This window comes from Aegilops tauschii, chromosome 5 (assembly GCF_002575655.3).
Source record: "Aegilops tauschii subsp. strangulata cultivar AL8/78 chromosome 5, Aet v6.0, whole genome shotgun sequence".
NCBI lineage: Eukaryota > Viridiplantae > Streptophyta > Magnoliopsida > Poales > Poaceae > Aegilops > Aegilops tauschii.
In genome coordinates this window covers 374,532,312-374,556,471 of record NC_053039.3, presented here as the reverse complement: position 1 = coordinate 374,556,471, position 24,160 = coordinate 374,532,312, and the positions used below count along the sequence as shown (strand labels likewise).

The following is a 24,160-nucleotide window of genomic DNA, read 5'->3' as shown; positions in this document are numbered from 1 at the left end:
TCTAAATGATCACGTGATCCATATCAACTAAACCATTTCCGATCATCACGTGAGATGGAGTAGTTTTCAATGGTGAACATCTCTATGTTGATCATATCTACTATATGATTCAGGTTCGACCTTTCGGTCTTAGTCTTCCGAGGCCATCACTACTGCAGGATGCTGCTAACGCGACCCTACGATCAGAGACCCTTCGACGAAACTGTGTGCGATGCAATAAACGCAAACGGTGGTGTAAAAGAACCGTCAAAAAAGGTGCAAAACGTTTGTGATGGCGGATCCATCAAACACGATTCAGATTTTAGTTGCGTGTGCGATCCAGGGCATACGGTTCAGTCCAATGAACTGTTTGTGATGAGGCGGAACAAAAGAAACGGGCAGCCTGATAAAGGCGTGTGCGATATAGAGCATACGGTTCACTCGGATGAACTGTTTGTGATTAGGCAACACAAAAGAAACGGGCAGCCAGATGAAGGTGTGTGCGATATACAGCATACGGTTCACTTGGATGAACTGTTTGTGATTAGGCAACACAAAAGAAACGGTCAGCCAGATCAAGGTGTGTGTGATTGAGGGTATACGCTTTAGAAGGATTAACTGTTTGCGATTAGGCAACAGAATAGAAACGGGTAAGCCAGATCAAAGTGTCTGCGATTGATGGCATACACTTCACATGGATGAACCGGTTGCGATTAGCCACAACAAACTGAAATAGTAGATAGATCAACGTGTGTGCGCTAGACATGCACACCCATTCTAATTAAAAGAAGTGTGCACGATGATAATAACGAGCGCGCACGGTTGTTGGAACAAGACGTGTGCTAACATTGCCTATTGCGGTGCACTCTATGGTGCAAACGCCACGTACGCGGCCGAGAAGGCGTGCGTGCCCACGTTACGCCTTCTGGGAATAGTGCCGCACTTATAACCGTCAGTAAATTTTGAGCATGCGTCCCGTCACAATTTTTTTTAGAAGAACAGGGAGGTCGCGTCCCGTCACATTCCAAATTGCAAACCTGTTCACACCGATCAAAACCTAAACGGTTTCGCACTTAGGAGTGTATTACTATGCGGTTATAAATACTACTACTCCAGGATGACTGCACATTCCTCCTCAACTCCTCATCCACAAAAAATCAAAAACAAACAAGTCATTCATCATCGTTCCATTGTGTCCGCCATGGCCAGCGTGGGTTCTGGGTCGAGAGATTGCCACCAGGGAGAGGCGAGACTGGAAGCGGAAGCACGAGAGATCTCCCACCTCGCCGCGAAAGCAGCCAACATGTCCCACCGCACGGCCGTAGCAGCAGAGAGGTCCCGCCGCGCCGCTGAAGCAGCACGGAGGTCCCGCCGCGCTCTCGATGCAGCAGACTGGTCCGGCCGCGCCACAGAAGCAGAAGAGATGTCCCGCCGCACCGTGAATGCAATAGAGATGTCCTCCCGCGCCGCGGCAGCCTGGGAAAATGTCTCGCGGGCAGGCAAGGACTCTTACAGGCGCATGCGTGCCCTCGTCCTTAGGCAGATGGATCAGATCTCCAGGTGGGCAAGGTTGCAGGATGACCTGAAAGCCTCATTTGAACAGTCTACCAACATCATCCGGCAACTAAATGAGAGCAATGCGAAGCTCCGGGCCGAGCGCGACCTGCTGAGGGCGAAGATCGTTGGAAGTGCGGAGCAGCAGGAGCAGACCACTGCCTTGTTGAAGAGGACCGGCGTCATCATCGGGAAACTTATGGACGAGAATGACATGCTGCGCATCGAGCGCAGAAGGCTGGTGGAGGAATCCATGGATGCTCTCAAGCAGCATCTTGAGGACAAGAAAGAGCTTGTCGCCGCTCGCCGCGGAGACTAGTTCCCGCGGTCTGCAGCAATGCATCAAGAAAGTAGAGATCAGCGAGCCAGATCATTGTCTTCCTTCTTCTTTTGCCCTTGTGTATTTCGGGCGTTGCCGCATGTGGCTTTTTTAATTATGTTTCTAAATATGTAAGACAATTATTATCCACTGTCATCGTCCTTATATTCATCATGCTTGCTATAAGTCGCAGTTGATGCTATATAGGTCCAACGGATCCTACATCCAGATCCGTGGAAAACTTTCTTTTCAGATTTTCATTTTTCTCTCTTAAATCTCAGTCCAGTGAGACATATAGCCACGCCGTAGAACAGGTGCTCGGGCGCCATTAATGGAGACGTTGGGAGGGAGGTGCGCGGCGGGTAGCGGTCAAAGGGCTCTCCTCCAAATGAGAACGTGCAGGGGTCTGATCGCACGCCTCCCGTACTCAAATAGCTACCCCGCACGGCACCTCCTAGCCAATAAAAAAAGGGGACGCGTGGCAGCACGTAATTGGTAAGTCGAACGCCCACGGTTTCAATAATACTTGTGTTTCCGATTTGTAATGTGACAACACTTGTTCCAAAATGACTATTTTGATTGTTAATGTGTGCGCCTTCGCAAATCAGACAGAAAAATTAACACAACATTTTGGTGCCATGTCATGAGACCATGCCAAGTTTCATGATTTTCAGGCGTGTTTAGGAATTACATGAATTAAAAAACCAAGTTTCTCAATCTTTCCGGCCGCGCCACGACGCCCAGATGTTTGAATTTCACTCCCATCTCTTGCATGGGACCTAGAAATTCACCCAAGGACACACATGTGATTTTTCAAACAACTTTGGTGCACTGGAGCCTGTGCTTGTAGTTCAAATTTGAATTATGCACATTAAATGTCCAGAAACTCAATTAATGTATAAAAAAGGCCAAACGAACCCGGAATAATTCCAAAATTTAGCATGATACTTCTATCTGGTCTAATCTGGCTGTGTAAAAAAATTAGGGCGGGAGAAGGCAGTCTAGTATGTCGTTTCGCACACGGGGATGACACGTTCCCTCTCGGAACCATGAGCCTTCTTGAGGGAAGCTCCGGTTTGTAAGAAGCTTACACCAAAGCTTGTCCCAGTTCGGCCAAAAAAATTACCGTACCATGTTCGTGCCATGTCATGACACCATGCCAAGTTTCATGATTTTCAGGCATGTTTTGGAATTACAGGAATTAAAAAACCAAGTTTCTCAATCTTTCCGGCCAAGCCACGATGCCTAGATGTTTGAATTTCACTCACATCTCTTGCATGGGACCTAGAAATTCACCCAAAGACACACATGTGATTTTTCAAACAACTTTGGTACACTGGAGCCTGTGCTTGTAGTTCAAATTTGAATTTTGCACATTAAATGCCCAGAAACTCCATTAATGTATAAAAAAGGCCAAACGAACCCGGAATAATTCTAGAATTTAGCACGCTACTTCTATTTGGTCTAATCTGGATGTGTAAAAAAATTAAGGCGGGAGAAGGCAGTGTACGTATGTCGTTTCGCACACGGAGGTGACACGTTCCCTCTCGAAACCACGAACCTTCTTGAGGGAAGCTCCGGTTTGCAAGAAGCTTACACCAAAGCTTGTCCCAATTTGGCCAAAAAAATTACCGCAGCATGTTCGTGTCATGCCATGACACCATGCCAAGTTTCATGATTTTCAGGCGTGTTTTGGAATTATAGGAATTAAAAAACTAAGTTTATCAATCTTTCCGGCCGAGCCACGACGCCCAGATGTTTGAATTTCACTCCCATCTCTTGCATGGGACCTAGAAATTCACCCAAGGACACACATGTGATTTTTCAAACAACTTTGGTGCACTAGAGCCTGTGCTTGTAGTTCAAATTTAAATTATGCACATTAAATGCTCAGAAACTCAATTAATGTATAAAAAAGGCCAAACGGACCCGGAATAATTCTAAAATTTAGTACTGTACTTCTATTTGGTCTAATCTGGCTGTGTAAAAAAATTAAGGCGGGAGAAGGCAGTGTATGTATGTCGTTTCGCACACGGAGGTGACGCATTCCCTCTCGGAACCACGAGCCTTCTTGAGGGAAGCTCCGGTTTGCAAGAAGCTTACACCAAAGCTTTTCCCAATTCGGCCAAAAAAATTACCGCAGCATGTTCGTGCCATGTCATGACACCATGCCAAGTTTCATGATTTTCAGGCGTGTTTTGGAATTACAGGAATTAAAAAACTAAGTTTCTCAATCTTTCCGGCCGAGCCACGACGCCCAGATGTTTGAATTTCACTCCCATCTCTTGCATGGGACCTACAAATTCACCCAAGGACACACATGTGATTTTTCAAACAACTTTGGTGCACTGGAGCCTCTGCTTGTAGTTTAAATTTGAATTATGCACATTAAATGCCTAGAAACTCAATTAGTGTATAAAAAAGGCCAAACGAACCCGGAATAATTCCAAAATTTAGCACGGTACTTCTATTTGGTCTAATCTGTCAGTGTAAAAAAATTAAGGCGGGAGAAGGCAGTGTACGTATGTCGTTTCACACACGGAGGTGACACGTTCCCTCTCGGAACCATGAGCCTTCTTGAGGGAAGCTCCGGTTTGCAAGAAGCTTACACCAAAGCGTGTCCCAATTCGGCCAAAGAAATTACCGCAACATGTTGATGCCATGTCATGACACCATGTCAAATTTCATGATTTTCAGGCGTGTTTTGGAATTACAGGAATTAAAAAACCAAGTTTCTCAATCTTTCCGGCCGAGCCACGATGCCCAGATGTTTAAATTTCACTCCCATCTCTTGCATGGGACCTAGAAATTCACCCAAGGACACACATGTGATTTTTCAAACAACTTTGGTGCACTGGAGCACATGCTTGTAGTTCACATTTGAATTATGCACATTAAATGCGCAGACACTCAATTAATGTATAAAAAAGGCCAAACGAGCACGTAATAATTCCAAATTTTAGCACGGTACTTCTATTTGGTCTAATCTGCCTGTGTAAAAAAATTAGGGCGGGAGAAGGCAGTGTACGTATGTCGTTTCGCACACGTTCCCTCTCGGAACGACGAACCTTCTTGAGGGAAGCTCCGGTTTGCAAGAAACTTACACCAAAGCTTGTCCCAATTCGGCCAAAGAAATAACCGCAGCATGTTGGTGCCATGTCATGACACCATGCCAAGTTTCATGATTTTCAGGCGTGTTTTGGATTTACATGAATTAAAAAACCAAGTTTCTCAATCATTCCGGCCGAGCCACGACGCCCAAATGTTTGGATTTCACTCCCATCTCTTGCATGGCACATAGAAATTCACCCAAGGACACACATGTGATTTTTCAAACAACTTTGGTGCACTGGAGCATGCGCTCGTCGTTCAAATTTGAATTATGCACATTAGATGCCCAGAAACTCAATTAATATATAAAAAAGGCCAAACGAACCCGGAATAATTCCAAAATTTAGCACGATACTTCTATCTGGTCTAATTTGGCTGTGTAAAAAAATTAAGGCGGGAGAAGGCAGTGTAGTATGTCGTTTCGTACACGGAGGTGACACGTTCCCTCTCGGAACCACGAGCCTTCTTGAGGGAAGCTCCGGTTTGTAAGAAGCTTACACCAAAGCTTGTCCCAGTTCGGCCAAAAAAATTACCGGAGCATGTTCGTGCCATGTCATGACATCATGCCAAGTTTCATGATTTTCTGGCATGTTTTGGAATTATAGGAATTAAAAAACCAAGTTTCTCAATCTTTCCGGCCAAGCCACGATGCCCAGATGTTTGAATTTCACTCCCATCTCTTGCATGGGACCTAGAAATTCACCCAAGGATACACATCTGATTTTTCAAACAACTTTGGTACACTGGAGCCTGTGCTTGTAGTTCAAATTTGAATTATGCACATTAAATGCCCAGAAACTCAATTAATGCATAAAAATGCCAAACGAACCCGGAATAATTCCAAATTTAAACACGACACTCATGTACTAGTTGCAAGTTCATTGTACGTAAATGTTCTAGCAATTCAAACACCATCCATTCCCTCCGTAACACCATTTTGTATTTCAAAACATAATGAAAAAAATCAGGTATACCACAAATATTTTACTAGAAAGAACCGTGTGGGATGCGATATAAAATATCTTGGCGCACCGTCTTGTCTGGCTTACGCAGGAAGCTTCGTTGTCTACAGTCCACCGCCCCTGCTTGAACCACACTTGCGCGCCAGTTTCTCGCGGCACCGAGCGAACTTTTTTTGCCACCGCGGAAATATCTATATCCCCGCCCCCTCCCTCCTACCAAAAGCCACATTTCCACTGTTCCTCCTTGCTTTCCAAGTTCAAACCTTCAATGCTGCTTACTGGCAGCTCAGCCTCCTCCCGATGACCCTTCTTCTTGCAGCGCCGCCTCCTCGCCGCCGACCCTTCTTCTTGCTGCACGGCCTCCTCGCCGCCGACCCTTCTTCTTGCTGTGTGGCCTCGTCGATATGGTCAGGTAATCCACACCCCACCCACACCATCCTCCTCCTTTCCCGTCCCACATGCCCCGACTGATGGAGCGACACCTTCCACCGAAATCACTGCCGCCCTCCTCCAATTAAGCCGCCCACAGCCATTTTACACGAAATATAACATGGAGCTGAGTAGAATGCGGCCGCACGCGCGAACGAGCTCGCTATGGCTGCCATGTGTGTCGACCGCCAGATCTTGGAGGAGCACCTCGTCTTTGAGGCCACCGTCGACACCGCCACGCGGTTTTCTGCTTTAAAATACAGTTCGTGATGTTTTCTCGAGGTCACCGCCAGTGCCTTCTAGTGATTTGTGCTCTATAATGTTAATATGCAATCTGATGTTCAGTTAACAGTTTGGTCCTCTGAAATGTAATGTTCAGTTAACACTTTGGTCCAACAATTGCTACATTTCGTAGTACTATTCTCAAGCATTCTTTGTTTTGTTAACTGTCTTATCTTCTAGTACATGTTTCTATTCTGCAATGTCGTGCTTAGTTAACTATTTTGGTTCAGTTCTGCAATTTGATTTTCATTTATTGTGGGTACAATTTTGTATTGTTATGCATGTGACACCAATCGAATTTGGCTGTACTCAATACATATTCTACTGATAGTATGACAACTCTCAGTTAACCTGATCAAGATCTTCCTTATGTGTGTTGCAGGGAAACAATGGGAGACACTGTGGTTTACCATCGAGGTTTGTTCAAGCAGGGTCCTTTGGCTAATAGCACATTATTGTGAAGTTGCAGGAATCATTCCAATATTTAGGTTTCTTACAATTTGGTCTTGCACATGTAGGTCCTGTTGTCAGAGGCTTAGACCCACTGTTCGACCCATTTTGCATATGGGGAAATGAGATGTCCATGAATATCAGTCAAGTCAAGAAACCCGGAAAGATTGTTAGGATGAAGAAACTTGTGATGAATAACAACAAGATCTTTGTTTGCACAATGAAGAAGACATCAGTCAACTATAGGATGGTACCAACTCTTTTACCTTGTTTTTAACCCTTGTGCCATTTCAAAATTTACAACAGCGATTTATGCATAGCTTTGTTTTAGTACTTTTCAAAGCAGTTCACCGATCATTACCTCTCAAACCACCTGCATGGTCAAGAGGACAGGAAGGTATTCATTCAACACCCACAGTACAATATTGAAGTCTTGCTAAAAAGGACGAAGGATGGGCGGGCAATTATCCATAGCCACTGGCCTAAAGTTGCAAGGACATTCAACATCACTGAGGGCTCAATATTTGCCTTCTGCTTCTGCAGTTTCCCAGATGAGATTCATCTGTCTATTTACCGTGTATGATGCTACTTTCCAAAGGTTTTTGATGCTGCATGTGAAACTTGGTGCTGTTGTGTAATGGCGTAAATGAGTGCCGAAGCTATCTGATGTAATTCGATTATGAAATCATGGTTGCTTTTATATGGATATGAAATATCTGGCATGTTTTATAAGAAATATCAGTTTGATTAGTACATGGATTATCAATAATAGGCTAATTACCCTGCTTATTGGGGTTTTCTATTGCAAACGGTTACTCAGACAGCACCGTGGGCAATGAACTCAAACAACGCGCACGGTTTCTAGAAAGTAGGCTGTTCGATCAACTAACAATCACACATGGCTTCCGGCAGCGAACTGGTTGTGTTAGGCCACCTTGCGCAAACGTTTCCACACAAAGAACTTGTGTGATATACATACCTACGGAAATGTTTTTCTAGGATTCACCGTGTGGGATGTACATACCTACGGAAATGATTTTCTGGGATTCACCGTGTGGGATGTACATACCTACGGAAATGATTTTCTGGGATTCACCGTGTGGGATGTACATACCTACGGAAATGATTTTCTCGGATTACCGTGTGGGATGTACATACCTAAGGAAATGATTGGGTTTTGATGCCTCGCCCGATCGTACACTGCCCTAGCCTGGGTCCCAGGAGGGCTTATCCCCGACGATTTCTGGGTCGTGTGGGAAGGACACCCTATCGCACACACTCACTTGGCGACAGTTCCAAATGTCGTCGCGGAAAGGGGTTAAAACCGTTTGTTTAGCACGTCGCTGTACCAGTGCATGTCTGCACATGCTAGGCTCGTCAAGTTTAACCCGAGTATTCTGCACGTGCAAAACTGTCTTGCACCCGTTATATGTGAATGTAGAGCTTATCACACCCGATCATCACGTGGTGTCTCGGCACGACGAACTGTCGCAATGGTGCATACTCAGGGAGAACACTTATACCTTGAAATTTAGTGAGGGGTCATCTTATAATGCTACCACCGTACTAAGCAAAATAAGATGCATAAAAGATAAACATCACATGCAATCAAAATATGTGACATGATATGGCCATCATCATCTTGTGCCTTTGATCTCCATCTCCAAAGCACCGTCACGATCTCCATCGTCACCGGCTTGACACCTTGATCTCCATCGTAGCGTCGTTGTCGTCTTGCCAACTATTGCTTCTACAACTATCGCTACCACATAATGATAAAGTAAAGCAATTACTTGGTGATTGCATTTCATACAATAAAGCGACAACCATAAGGCTCCTGCCAGTTGCCGATAACTTTTACAAAACATGATCATCTCATACAATAACTTATATCACATCATGTCTTGACCATATCACATCACAACGTGCCCTGCAAAAACAAGTTAGACGTCCTCTACTTTGTTGTTGCAAGTTTTACGTGGCTGCTGCGGGCTTCTAGCAAGAACCGTTCTTACCTACGCATCAAAACCACAACGATTTTTTATCAAGTGTGCAGTTTTAACCTTCAACAAGGACCGGCCGTACTCAAATTTCATTCAACTAAAGTTGGAGAAACAGACACCCGCCAGCCACCTTTATGCAAAACAAGTTGCATGTCTGTCGGTGGAACCGGTCTCATGAACGTGGTCATGTAAGGTTGGTCTGGGCTGCTTCATCCAACAATACCGCCGAATCAAAATAAGACGTTGGTGGTAAGCAGTATGACTATTATCGTCCACAACTCTTTGTGTTCTACTCGTGCATATCATCTACGCATAGACCTGGCTCGGATGCCACTGTTGGGGAACGTAGCATGCAATTTCAAAAAAATCCTACGATCACGCAAGATCTATCTAGGAGATGCATAGCAACGAGAGGAGTGTGTCCACATACCCTCGTAGACCGAAAGAGGAAGCGTTAGGTTAACGCGGTTGATGTAGTCGAACGTCTTCGCGATCCAACCGATCAAGTACCGAACGTACGGCACCTCCGAGTTCAGCACACGTTCAACTCGATGGCGTCCCTCGAACTCTTGATCCAGCAAAGTGTCGAGGGAGAGTTTCGTCAGCATGACCGCGTGGTGACGGTGATGGTGATGTGATCCACGTAGGGCTTCGCCTAAGCACTACGACGCTATGACCGGAGGAGTAAACTGTGGAGGGGGGCACCTCACACGGCTAAGAACAATTGATGTTCTTTGGGGTGCCCCTGCCCCCGTATATAAAGGAGGAGGGGAGGAGGCCGGCCCTCGGGGCGCGCCCAAGTGGGGGGAAACTGACTAGGACTCCCAATCCAAGTCGCCCCCCCCCTTTCCTTTCTTTCGGAGGGGAAAAGGGAAGGAGAGGGGGAGGAAGAGGGAAAGGGGGCCGCGCCCCCTCCCCCTTGTCCAATTCGGACTCCCTTGGGGGGGTCCACCCCTTGCGGGCTCCCGTCTCTCTCCCCTATGGCCCATGTAGGCCCAATACTTCCCCGGGGGGGTCCAGTAACCCCTCGGTACTTCGAAAAATACCCGAACCACTCCGAAACCATTCCGGTGTCCGAATACCATCTTCCAATATATCAATCTTTACCTCTCGGTCATTGCGAGACTCCTCGTCATGTCTGTGATCTCATCCGGGACTCCGAACAATCTTCGGTCACCAAAACACATAACTCATAATACAAATCGTCATCGAACGTTAAGCGTGCGGACCCTACGGGTTCGAGAACTATGTAGACATGACCGAGACACATCTCCGATCAATAACCAACAGCGGAACCTGGATGCTCATATTGGTTCCTACATATTATACGAAGATCTTTATCGGTCAAACCGCAATGAGAACATACGTAATTCCCTTTGTCATCGGTATGTTACTTGCCTGAGATTCGATCGTCGGTATCATCATACCTAGTTCAATCTCGTTACCGGCAAATCTCTTTACTCGTTCCGTAACGCATCATCCCGTAACTAACTCATTAGTCACATTGCTTGCAAGGCTTATCATGATGTGCATTACCGAGAGGGCCCAGAGATACCTCTCCGATACTCGGAGTGACAAATCCTAATCTCGATCTATGCCAACCCAACAAACACCTTCGGAGACACCTGTAGAGCATCTTTATAATCACCCAGTTACGTTGTGACGTTTGATAGCACACAAGGTGTTCCTCCGGTATTCGGGAGTTGCATAATCTCATAGTTAGATGAATATGTATAAGTCATGAAGAAAGCAATAGCAATAAAACTTAATGATCATTATGCTAAGCTAACGGATGGTTCTTGTCCATCACATCATTCTCTAATGATGTGATCCCGTTCATCAAATGACAACACATATCTATGGTTAGGAAACTTAACCATCTTTGATTAACGAGCTAGTCAAGTAGAGGCATTCTAGGGACACTCTGTTTTGTCTATGTATCCACACATGCATCAAGTTTCCGGTTAATGCAATTCTAGCATGAATAATAAAAATTTATCATGATATAAGGAAATATAAATAACAACTTTATTATTGCCTCTAGGGCATATTTCCTTTCAGGATCGCGGGTAACAGGAACAGGGAGACAGTCTTTACCTAGGTTCGGGCCCTCTTGATGGAGGTAAAACCCTACGTCCTGCTCTTGTTTATATTGACGAAGATGTATCGAGTACAGAGTTGATCTACAGGCTAGCAGAATGAGATTGTGTTGAAGTCCCCTCTACGGGCTAAACCCCTTGGCTTATATACACGCGAGGTAGGGCTCTAGGGTTAGAAGGTCGGTATCTAGGCGTGGAGGCGGCAGGAGAGATCTTGGAGTGTACGTCAAGTCTTCGGTAGATGCGGTCTTGATATCGCCTCCAACGTGCGGATTCCGGAGTCCATCTTGGGGAGAATGAGGGCCCACTGTCCTGGCCCGAGGAAAATGGGCCGACTAGGTTAGCACCCCCTAGTCTAGGACACCGTCAGGGGCCATGTCAAAGCTTGCACTGTCATACTCGAGGCCGTGGCTTCACAAAATCTCTGGATTTGGCACTCTTTCTTCGGCACGGCCACACAACGATATCAACGCGCTCCAGCGCTCTCTTCTGTTTGCAAGTCTTGCAGAAGGCAACTGCCCGGAGGTCAATGTTGAGATCAATGGTGGCCACCACTAGAACAAAGGATACTACCTAGCTGATGGTATCTATCATCAGTGGACTACTCTTGTGAAGACAATCTACAACCTTGTAGGAGAGAAGAGGAAGATATTTGCCCAAGAGCAAGGGAGTGCTAGGAAGAATGTGGAGCGTGCCTTCGGTGTTCTTCAATCCCGATGGGGCATCGTTCGGTATCCTGCTAGAACTTGGAGCACTAAGAAGTTATGGGAGATGATGACTGCTTATGTGATCATACACAACATGATCATAGAGGATGGGCGTCCGGATGAAATCTAGGACCAAGGATTTTAATTTCAGGGTGACAATGTTGTGCCTGAGCATGAGCAGCGTTTCGTTATTAGATGCGTGATTGGCAAATTCACATTCAACTGCAAGATGCTTTGGTTGAGCATATGTGGGCTCACGGTAGCAACCAATAGATGTATCTGCTATCTCTTATTTCAAATGTATTTGTGACAATTTATTTTTTATCTGGCTTATAAACTACTTCCTCCGTCCCATAATATAAGAGCGTTTTTACACTATACTAGTGTCAAAAATGCTCTTATATCACTAGTGTCAAAGATGCTCTTATATTATGGCACGGAGGGAGTACGAGATATTTATTTGGTTGCCAAACCATGAGATATTTATATTTTGTTTGAATTATGTTAAATTGAGCCAAATTCTATGGATATGTCGCAAAAAGAGAAAATAATGGCCGCAAACCGGCCTCGAGGACGAAAATGGGTCCGCGTGTTGGGCGCATGGCCGACCCAAACACGGAAAGGGGCGGACGAGCCGACCCAAAAGGACGAAAAGCGGACAAAACGCGCGTCCATTTGGGTCTGCACGTTGGAGTTGCTCTAAGGTTGCTAGTAATAAGAAAGGATGGACATTCCTCTGGCGAGCACTCTCTCTAAGGATGGACATTCCTCAGGCCAGCAGTCTGAAGCCAACCAACAAGGCACAGGCCTACGTAGCACAGAGGTCTGCCATACAATTAGTACCATCCCTCGGAACACTGCACCTGAGTAGGTGCACCTGCCATACAATTGTGACTAGTAGAAAGCCCGTGCGTTGCCACATGCCTTTTCTATATAAGACTCGGTGAATTTTGTCCCCTTCCAACGACATTGCCTCGGAACTCTGGTAGATGTTACACCTTTTGTATTATCGTGTGCAACAAATATACAAAGAAAAACAATTATTTGTATGCATCTCATCTGGTTGTGTAAAACTTGATGAGGTTCTAGTTCAGTTCATCATAGTTACGTCAGTGGCTTTGTTAGTCAACATTTCAAAGTATCATCCGAAGACTTTAGTTTTATCTATGATCCACAAAAGTGAAAATATAAACATATAATAAATGAAAAACTCATATACAATATATATTCATTGGTCAGCTGCTATATGCGAGCATGTGACCTTTTTAACCAGAGTGATTGGCATCACACTTTTTAGTAGAGTAGTTCACATCTAAGTTTCAATAAAGTGTAGGCTCACCTGTAAATCATTTGTTGGTAATTATTATCAAGAAATGACTTGTTAGTGTATGTAATATTATTTGCTATAAAAAAAGTATGTCATATTTCTCTAATAGCAAATAATCGCCTTTACCTAAAAAAGCAAACAACATCTCCATTTTTTTCTTGATTAAAAAAGCTATTACTCTCTCACCCCATGACACATTGCTCACACTCACATCTCTTCCCCGGCCTACTCTCCCCGCCACGGCCTAGCCGCCGCATCTCTCCCCACCATGGCTTCTCACCACCTACGTATTTCCATGGAATAGTGGAATAACAAAGTGACGAAATAATTTAGAATGTGCGTTCAATATGCGACATATATTTTTTCATTCACCTAGCATCAACTAATTTTCTCTCTCATTCATGATTCATTTTCAACTTGGTAATCATCGTGTCTACTTAGCCGCCCTTTCATTGTAGGAATACAAAAGTGACATCTATCTCTTTACCCCCTCCATCCCCTCCACCTTCATTCTTGCCACCGTGCCCAAGGACGAGAACGTTTGACTCTCGGATGTAATTACACCCGAATTTAAAAAAATAGTTGTTTGTAAGAAAATCGAAAAACTCTGAAACTTTTTTGCGAACAAAGTACATTTGTTGTTGCACTCGTATAAAATCTTTCGCAAAGAAATGACTTCCATGTTGTTGTGGATGAAAAAACAAATTTGTCACTATACACGAGGTACTGTTCATGCTATTGTCAGAGAATATTTGTCATTTTTGTCAAAGAGTATTTCATTACAGAATATTTTTGTATGACAGAAACGACAACTCAAGTTTTTTTTAAATGATTGACTTTTCTGAATTGTTTAAAAATAAAATCAGGTATCAGGTATAGTTACCACCATGTTCCAAAGGCTATTTTCCCGTGCCCAATCACTATTTTCAAAATCTTGTACTTCCACAAATTATACACTTTTAACAATTCTTTTGATCTCTTTTTTTGGTGTTCAGTCAGTTGAGCATTCCCTCTTTTCATATTTTATTGTTCAATTTAGTAGTCGTTTTCATCAGCAACCCTTGCTCTAGTGTTATTGTCAGTTCAAAGTCCGTCGTCTCACCTTTCAAAAGTCCGTCATCTCACCAGACCATTGCGGACCCCTTTTTTCAATCGTTATTAGACTGCGACAAACATAACATTTCTCTAACAAGAAAAGAGTATTGGAAAATTAATAATGCCTCCGTTCGAAACCACGAGGTGTAATTTGCCATATAATTAATCAAATAATGTGCACGAGTAGTTTATATTACATAATATAGACATAGCTACTTCCTCCGTTCCTAAGTATAAGTCTTTTTAGAGATTTTAGTAAGGACTACGTAAGGATGTATATAGACATATTTTAAAGTATACATTCACTCATTTTGCTCCGTGTAGTCTGCATTGGAATCTCTAAAAAGACTTATATTTAGAAACGGAGGGAGTAGATTTCTATTCAAGCTCGCTTTCATATGATTATGTTTTGTAACCACCGACTAATTGTTTTAAGAAAAATTATAGGCAAAGTATAAATTTAGAAAAGCTAAGTACTCCCTCCGTTCCTAAATATAAGTCTTTTTAGACATTTCAAATGGGCTACAACATACGGATGTATGTAGACATGTTTTAGAGTGTAGATTCACTTATTTTGCTCCTCACTTGTTGGAATCTCTAGAAAAACTTATATTTAGGAACGGAGGGAGTACAACTTGTATTTTGAAAATGGGGGGAGTACAGTATATCCACGCAAATCAAACTTAGTACCCCCCCCCCCCCCCCCCCCTTCATGGTACACTTCATAAGCACCAATCAGATGTATGTCACACCTTCATCATAATTTATGAAATTTTGATCATAAATTACATGCATGATCCATAGTTATTAACTTACATATAAAATGAGTAAATTTTACCAAAAAGTTTGAAGTCACAAAATACTATTAACAGTTAAATCATATCGAAATAAATGCCTGCTCTATCACAAAAAATTCAAAATAACAAATAATAAGATACTTTAACATTGTTATCTATCTTGCTACTGCTGCTCATCTCACTCGAAAAGAGTATTCACAAATGATAATACTTCTGCTCATATCTCTTCTAAGCAACATGATCAATATTGTAATCAATGAGACATCCTTGGTGCTCAAAATGTGAAGTTCTCCTAATACTTCACTCCTTGTTTGCTTTAATGATTGGCACATAATCAAATCAAGGACTGCCAATCTCTTGGGCATATATCAGATCAAACAAGAGGGCATTCTACACAATTGTTTCCCTCTTACTGAAACTGAAGGTAATGGCCTTCGAGTGCTTTTTTGCACACTTTGTCTGCTACCAACATGTGCCTACAGTGGAAACATATTTGGGCCCCTTGTCTAGCTTGCAGCACCCGTTCCGCACCACCCACTTCGGCTTCTTCGGCTGCGAGGCTACTGGAAATATCTCGAGGAACGCCCGCACCTGGCTCCTTCAGTTCAATGGTAGTACTGTTTTTCATGAAAATACTTGTATTAAGATTGAGTTAATGCTGATCTTTGTTTGGCTTTGTGCTATTTTTTTGTCGAACCTTCATCCATAGCACAAGAAAGGTTGTAATTCTTAGCTAATGCCCTTCTCTAACTGAAAAGCTATGTATAAAATTGACTGGTCCTAAGGTACTCCTGTTATCATTCATCCCATCAAAACACGACTAAATTGCTCCAGCTAGTTTTATGATAATTACACATGAATAAGAAGGTGTAAATGTAATAAAATGGTATGAGCATAGATGGTATATATACCTCGTTGTGGTCATCGTCCTTCTTGAGGCGAGTGGATCCCATCCTTAGATTATGTCCATCTTCGATTAGTAGAGAAGCAATATCAATATCTCAATAAGCTTTTAGAATCTTTCAGACTTGATATTCAGTTAAGAGTGGCGTACATGGCTGAGACGACAACATGGGCGGCGTTCATCTCACCGTTTACTACATTACTTGAGCATTAGAGAAGCACTATCAATAGTCTCGATAAGCTTTTTCTGGATATTTTATACATAATAGTTCACAAAGAAGGGCATGGCCAAGGTGACATCACAGTCGGGTACATGTCCCTGACTATTACCACACTCCAGCTTTGTTTGTTTCTCTGACCATCAATGCCACATGAAGATAACCACAAGTGTCACATCTTCACTGTGACCACGAGGCAGTCCAGGAGCCTAACCAAAATATCCTCAAGCATGAGTACAAGCCATGACCGCTGCACTTTCTTATACCTCGTATTATTAAAACAAGAAAATTGTAGTTTTGTGCAGCTAGGATAGATAACATTGGTACTTTAGTACTTTCCAGTTAACATGAAAACTGCACAAATATATAGAACAGAAGAACCTTTGGCAGGAACAAAATAGGATAGCGGAAAATCAGTTGATAGGCAAATATTATATAGTTAAAACATAAACAAAGGTTTGCACCCACTAAAGGAAACAGAGTAGGACGGATGCGGTAGCACCATTTGATATGGATTGCCAATAGGTGATTTCAGAGTGCTAGGATCTGAACGCCATGTATAAAACATCTTCACAAAAGAAATTTGGAATAATAATAGCTTTCAGTCTGGAAACAAAAGGATTATAACCTTCAAACTGTAGCTAATACGGTACACATCTTGCTAGCAGGAGCAGGACCAAATTTCTAGCTAATATAAAACTATGCTGTAAAACTAATGATGGAATAAAAAACAGGTGTCAGGATGGTACCTTTATGCATCTTGCTCGCAAGTTCAGGATCATACTGTAACTCTTCGCAGAGATTTTGGAGGCTTTGTTAGGAGCAACAGCCAAATCAGTACTAAAGATTTTTGCAAGCCTATTTCTATATGCTTGAGATTCGATATCTGAGATGATTGCTTGTGCTTCATGCTTCCCTGATCCAAATATATTTCTCAGATCATTCAAAGGAAAAAGCTGCAATTTTTTATCACAAAAATATTTATGTTAAGATACTAACGTATAAGAACACTTCGATGGATAGTAATATAAATTTTGGAAGACAATGCATCATGTATTTAGAGTCACACAATCAACCCATCTTATGAACTCTTAAAATAATAGGGCAACTCACAACTCATGTCCCGTTGAAAAACAGATGACAATTTGTGGTGATAGACATCTGCACTATGGTAGCAACAATCAAAAGAATCGACCAGCCCTAAGAAAACATTTTATGCAAACATTGCAGGTGCTCGTAAGAAAATGTCATTAATCTTCACATACTCATCCAATTTAAACATGAACTGCAGCTCCATCTGAATTTTATTATCTTTGTAAACAGGCAGTCTTCATGCCTTAAACCTGTCCTTGAATGGATAAATTGAGTATACAGGCGTTTGCTTTTTATCATTATATATCGTAATCAACAATCATCTGAACGGTAAGGGTCAATATGGATATGATGGATGACACAGTGATATGACGGAGGTATTTTTTAGCTGTATCTCCTTCGTACCCTCCCCCCTCTCAATTCGCTCTCTCAAAAGCAGGAAGCGCAACAGAACAATTCACTCTCTCAATCTCTCCCTATCCCTGTCTCTCCCATTCTCTTTTCATTCTCAGTCTCAAAATTACTCTCAATCCAACTGAATCAGCAGCCTGCTCAGTAGCCGCAACCCTCATCTGTCCCTCCTCTCTCATTTCTACCAACAACAGAACCATCCGCAATCAGTAGCCACTCTGTAACACTAACAGCAAAGTTAGCTCAGCGACAACAGCTAGCACGAGTGGATCACACCCCATCGTCTCTGCCACCGTGGGGCTTGCCACCTCTCCTCATCTTCGCTTGTCTCGTCTCCCTCACCTGTCCCGCGAAAAACTGTGTGGCAGCCCCGCTACAAGGCTTGGCACACATCCCACACCCACCAAATCGGGCGGCCATTTGCGACCTCCACTTCCTCGTGCTCCAAAAATAACATTGGGCTCCAACTGAGCTTGAAATATTTAAAAATATGCTTGATTGGCTCAAACTGGCTCTCAAAACTATTAACATCCACATGGATTGTTGACATAGAATACAACATGTGATATCAATGTTAAAAGGGATATGCACGTACATAAGGCAGAAGGTTTACCTACCATGAACTTGAGTTATATCATGCTATTGTTCACTCGTATATGAGTGCATGTTTATTGAACTGATTAGTGTTCTACTTCATAGCATAGATGTTACTTCTACTGCTTCCACGAAATGGCACGAGATGATTGTGCCATTTCTCATTACTGGAATATATGCTGACTAACTGCTAGTGAGTAAGATGTATGTAACAGGTAGCAAACCCCCTAAAATGTACATTCCTTCTTCTTTATATCATCACACTACAAAAATATCACTGCAAAAAAGTATGTGACATATGAAATCTATGTAACAAATTGGATGGCGTCCGCAACTATTCTTGTAAGTTAGCAAGAAAGTATGTGACATATCATGTTATATATTTTCTTCAAGCCCACAGAACATGTTGTATATTGCCCCAAGTCTTCCGGTAGGAATATTGCCTATCTAAAAAGTGCCGAAAACCATCTTTGTTCTGTCAAAATAACTACTAATGACATGAATCAAGAGGTCATCAAAACCATGAATGAACGTCTCCGAAAATAAAATTTCATCAGATAGTACATCAGAAAATATTGCTTCCAAGTATAGAATGTGTTCTAGGTAGCATATGATTCTTCATGTTCATTAGGATGTCACAAATCAGCGGGGAAAAAAATTGTTGGATGAGAAAGGATAATGCACATTTTTTTAAACGCTCAAAAGATATCTCACCATGTGTTGGATGCTTCAGTGCAGTGCGGAGCTTGCACACGAGGAGAACATTATCGGCGGCCGTCCTCGATCTTGCTCGGCCATATAGGACAGGTCTGAGCAGAGCAATGACAAGAGATTAGACATGTACATCACCATGGCAACACAAATCAAGAGAAGAACATGAGGCCATGGCCGGCTCGCACCTGATCTAGATGCATCCGTCCAATGCTCAATCCTCAACCGCCGGCTTCCACATGGCCCCTGCGACGCTACCGCCGCTTGGCCGCAGCCCATGTGCCCAAGCGCTTCATGAGTCGCTGCTAGTCATGGCCGAGCGCGTGGCCAAGGCCGAGGCACAGCGTGCTTGGGCTGCATCGGACGACCTCGACGAAGGCGAGCGAGGCGTGGCGTCGTGTCGTGCGTGCATGGTGCCGGAATCAGCGTCGGCATTGGGCGGGGCGGGGCGGGGCGAGGCGAGGTCCTGTGGCCGCGGCGACGGGGGTGAGTGGGGGCGTGGCGGCACATGGAGGGCCGGGCCGAAGCAGAGGAGCTGCCGTAGGGAGGGCAGCAGGCAGGGAAGGAAAGAGGCGAGGATAGGGGTGCGGAGGGGGAGGACGTGCTTAGGTTTCAGCGTGGGTCTGTTTGGTTTTCTCTCCAGCGGTTTATGTATTATGTGTGTGGGGACGTGTGGAGGGGTGGTGGTGGTAGTGGGAGGTAAGACGGGAAAAAACCAGACGAAAAAAAGCTTGACGAAAAAAGTCCGTAAAACGGAGACTACCAACTCCTCCGTTGGGAGTAGAGATTTTCGTAAAATTGGTTATTTGTTTCCTAATTAATGTGATTGAGCGATTTTTCTTAAAATCAATTATTTGTTTTCTAGTTAATATGATTGAGCGATTTAAGGTAAGGTTAATTAATTCAGATTTAATCTTTAGAGACTGATCGTGATTGATTCTACATTATTAAATAACTTGCGCCGGCATGGGAAGTTCTGATCCATTCAGATTTCTTTCGTTGTGTGAGAGGGTGACGCGAAAATAAACCAGTGAAGTGAAGGAGGGGACGAAAAAAATTTACGAAAAAAAACCAGCGAAAGTGGGAGGTGGGACGAAAAAAACCCCGAAACAAAGACTATCAACTGCTCATTAAGAGTAAAGATGTGTGCCCTCAGCGTACTATATAGAATACAGTACTAGCTAGGCACGTAACCGCAGAATGTACTGGGTGGAAATATAGTGCACGCAGATACATATCCATTCTTCAGATGCAGTGTTCTTACTATTATCAGGATTACAGGGTGCTTCAGATCCGGGCACCAAGCACACCACCACCATTTCTTACTGTAACCATGGGGTCCTTCTAGTTCGTAGGGCACAACGAACATATTCACAAGTTGGCACTTAGAAAGAAGGAAAGAAAAAACAGCAACATATGTACAACAGGGGACACTTTGGGCAGTGTTTTCCTCCAATTTATGTGAACGGTCATTTCTGGGCGTCTGATCCAGCGTGGGATGCTGGGTTTGGCTTGAACTCCTCCTCGAGATTTTCGATGACAGGCTCCACCGCGGCGTCGATCTTGTCGCTGAGCGCTTCAATCTGCAACACTTGAGGGTCAGCAGGGAAATTTCGTAATGCATGGTACTAGGGACGGTAGAGAAGAAACAGTCTTTAACAGGATGGAAGGACAGTACAATTAGATTTTAGCTGCATGACTGCAGAATATATGAAATTGTGCTATCAAAAGCGTATTTGGAGAGAAACCATAGAAACAGTCTATTTTCACTACCAAATAAAGTAATCACATGCTTTCCCCATCCCAAAGTCTTCCAATGCTTCTATTTGCAGTAGCCGCAGAACTGCAGAAATGTTATTGAATAATTCCTTTGGTTCCTTACAAGCAACAGCTAACTTAAAGCCAGGAATAGACTGAATTGCTCGGAAATTGCTATTGTATAATTTCATACATGATACTCCTATGAGTAGCTTTCACTAAAATTCAATGTTCACACATGTATACTTGTTTATTTATTTTTATTTTTTTGAATGTGCATACTTGTTTATTATCCTTCAAATGTATGTATACAATGTAAGCAAGAACATCATGTATATTTATTTATTATCCTTAAAATGTGTATATAACGTAAGCAAGGACATCATCAAGTAGGAACATGAATAAGTCACCACGAACCTTCTTAATCATGACTTCAGCCTTCTGTGCATCCTTATCGACTTCCTCCGCAATGTACTCAAGCTCCTCGGCCAACTTGTGCAGGGACCCATCCTCCGGTAGGGAATTGGCCACATTAGCAGCAAACTTCTCCGTCACCTCAGAGGCCCGCTCCAAAACGTCCAAAGCAGTTTCCACGTTTTCGATCGCCTTGTCTAATATTACAAATCAATGATTTCAGCAAGAGCTTGATTTCAAATGTCAATGCCAAAAAAATCTATTCATGAACTCATGGACTTTGCAAGATTATTATCAGGACTCTGAAAGTCTGAACCTTCTGTCGACTCAAGAATATGACTTTGCAGGATTAATATCAGGTGTAATCTAGCTTAGAACCCTAGCTACTTTGCAGAATTAGTTCGATCCCAAGAACTTGTATCCAGATTGGTGAGTTGGTATCTGAAATCCATCCCTCTTTCAGTACCTATCTATATCATTCTTGTGTTGCGAATCCATGGAGGTTCTGTCAATTAATTCCTAAGCTGTCTGCGGGATTGGTAGTTGTACTGCGTGGATCAAAATCGAGACGAAATAGCAGTATTGTAGTGTATGTATGTACCTTCGATCTGCCTGGCCCTCTTGTAGAACGGCACGGCCGTGTAGACGACGCCTCCGAGCACCATCTGTACCCTGAGAAAAAGAGCATGGGAGAAGGGATGATCAGTCGCGAACTCGCGATTCATCTCACAGGAGCCGTACAGATTACAGAGGTAGTACAATATGTGGCACTGAGCCCGTAAATCCCCACCAGATAGGCAACATCGGCAGCGGCGAGAAGCCGAGGCGCCGGCGGCCCGCGGCGTCGACGGCGGCCGCGGCCTGGTCCGCCGGAACCACATCAGATTTCCCGAGGAAAACCCACCTATAAACAGAGATCAACCGAACCATCTTACACAAAATCCACGGGTTGACTTGAGCCCAGCGCGCAAAATAACCGAAGAGACGTACCCGGAGTCGATATCGCTCGGATCCGCGGCAGAGTCGTCGGCAGATGGCTTCTCGCTCGTGCTGCACCGGATGAGGAACATCGCACAAATCAGGAAAAAAGGGGCACCAAATCGCATCCCCGAATCAACCTTTGACTGAGAAGAAGGCGGCCGTACCGTGGGTCTTCCTGGGCGGGCAGGGTGGCGGCGGTAGGCGGCAGGGCGAGCGTCGCCATGGATTGGAGGATCAAGCGGGTGGACGGAGGGGAAGAAAGGAACCAGAAGACGATGGATTTGCGCGTGAGAAATGTAGTGTGGTTGGTAGCTGCTGTGCTTAATCGTGTGAGGGTCCGAGTCAGCATTAAATTGCTAGCGTGGGACCAACACAACAGTGTGAGTAGAGACGAATCTTATCTTTTTTTGACGCGAAAATAAATCTTATCTATTGTACTACACGTGTTGTGATTAGTCCTTATCTACTACGTACACGTGTGTTGGGATTAGTTCTACTTCTACTACAGTCTCCTTTGAATCAAAGCCCTACCGGGTGGGAGCTCCTGTTTAGCTTATGCGGAGTTTCTGCAAAATAATGCAAAAGTACCCGAAAAAAACACTAAATTACCAAGAAAAATAAAATTTGTTCAAAATAATCTGAGTTGTTTGTGACAAACATTGACGACTTTTTCGACTGCATGTAAAGTTTTGTGAAGAAAAAACATTTGTAATGCTTGGGACAAAGAAAAATCTATACTTAAAAAATACTATTATTATTTAAAACATTTTAAGCACTGGCTTTTTTTTCTTGGACCTTCACGAATGTCATTCTATCATGAAAATTTATTTGCCTAAAAAACAGTTTTTTTTCTTTTTTAAAGATATTTTTTTGAATTTTGCTGTTCATCCCGGGTCCATATGGACCTGAGAGTTGAATTATACTTTCGGTATAACGCGCGCTTGTGCCAAGCTCAACTATCCATGTGGCTCGGATATGGCGATGTTTCTTTGCATTGTTACCTTGTTGAAGATATTGCTTGGATATGCTCTGATTAATTCTTCAGGCCGAAAAACGACGGCAGTGCTTGAGCGTTGCTCCCATTATGAACGCGGTGTCGTTGAAGAACCTCGTTATCCATGTGATGTCATGAAATGGTTGTTATGGATATGGTTGTCGTTGAAGAACCTCGTTATCCATGTGATGTCATGAAATTGTTGTTATGGATATGGTTATTGTTGTAGTTTGTCGATCGCGGATCTGGCCGCTTGGGGTTTTAATTTTATTTTCTTCACCTAGACATGACTTTAGTCTTATATGACTGTACTATTTGGCGTCGTGTTTTTATGTGTGTGCGCGTGTTGATGTTGGTTGTGTGCATCTTGTCTATGCAGGGAGTGGATGCATGTTCATTGTATTTGTATATCTTGATGCTCCATTAAAAGCCAATAAAATTCACCCTTATTAGAAAAAGTATCCATATGCTGCTCTATTGAGAAAATACTAGGCATTGAAGGAAAAAAAACAGGGGGAAAGCAACTGCTCCTGGCTCCCAAAAAAACGGCTACCGGTATTTTATTTATAGATATGAAAAATATTATTAAAAACATGTTCAGATAACTATGAAGATGTATAAACTTGAAGCAAGCGTTGTCTACTGAGTTAACATGAAAACTCATGGGTAAAATTAAGGTCTCTAGAAATGACGAGAGAATCCATTTCTAAGTGTATTGTTTCTAGGACAACATCCACTCTAATGAGCACATCCAAATGTATATGATCTTTCCTTACTTGTTACTTCAAAGTATCACAACATCTATGGTCATAAACTGTGGCAACCAATCTTATCTTAATTAACAAGCTTACTCAGTTCCTGTCTTTCCAAGAAAATAGAAGTTTCAAAACATTCCAACTGCGACATACAAAGATATACTGATTTGTGCGAGGACAGGCCAGTAAGAGATCTCCTTCAATGAATTGCTAGC

At 43.2% G+C, this 24,160-nt stretch overlaps 1 protein-coding gene and 1 long non-coding RNA gene across 2 annotated transcripts; both read right to left on the bottom strand.

Moving 5' to 3' along the window:
* Positions 1-15,121: 15,121 nt before the first annotated feature.
* LOC141023437 (uncharacterized) lies at positions 15,122-19,667 on the bottom strand. Its single transcript, XR_012184876.1, has 6 exons — positions 19,232-19,667; positions 19,047-19,141; positions 16,985-17,191; positions 16,169-16,444; positions 16,026-16,084; positions 15,122-15,731 (listed from the first exon to the last, which is right to left on the bottom strand). It is a non-coding gene; the product is annotated as an uncharacterized lncRNA (long non-coding RNA).
* A 579-nt stretch (positions 19,668-20,246) lies between these two features.
* On the bottom strand, positions 20,247-22,563 carry LOC109733239 (uncharacterized). The gene is made up of 6 exons (XM_020292437.4): positions 22,361-22,563; positions 22,206-22,265; positions 22,006-22,119; positions 21,817-21,887; positions 21,219-21,412; positions 20,247-20,626 (listed from the first exon to the last, which is right to left on the bottom strand). Exons 1-6 carry the CDS (start codon positions 22,543-22,545, stop codon positions 20,513-20,515), a joined length of 738 nt encoding a protein of 245 aa, XP_020148026.2. The 5' UTR covers positions 22,546-22,563; the 3' UTR covers positions 20,247-20,512.
* Positions 22,564-24,160: the final 1,597 nt, after the last annotated feature.

What these genes read in the sequence shown, in the direction of transcription:
- LOC109733239 (XM_020292437.4), bottom strand. Translation starts at nt 22,545, where the DNA reads ATGCTGACTCGGACCCTCACACGATTAAGCACAGCAGCTACCAACCAC. An exon ending in CTGCCGATGTTGCCTATCTG is followed by an intron (nt 21,888 to 22,005) that starts GTGGGGATTTAC and finishes TCTTTTTCTCAG; the next exon opens with GGTACAGATGGTGCTCGGAG. An exon ending in CTGAAGTCATGATTAAGAAG is followed by an intron (nt 20,627 to 21,218) that starts GTTCGTGGTGAC and finishes CAAGTGTTGCAG; the next exon opens with ATTGAAGCGCTCAGCGACAA.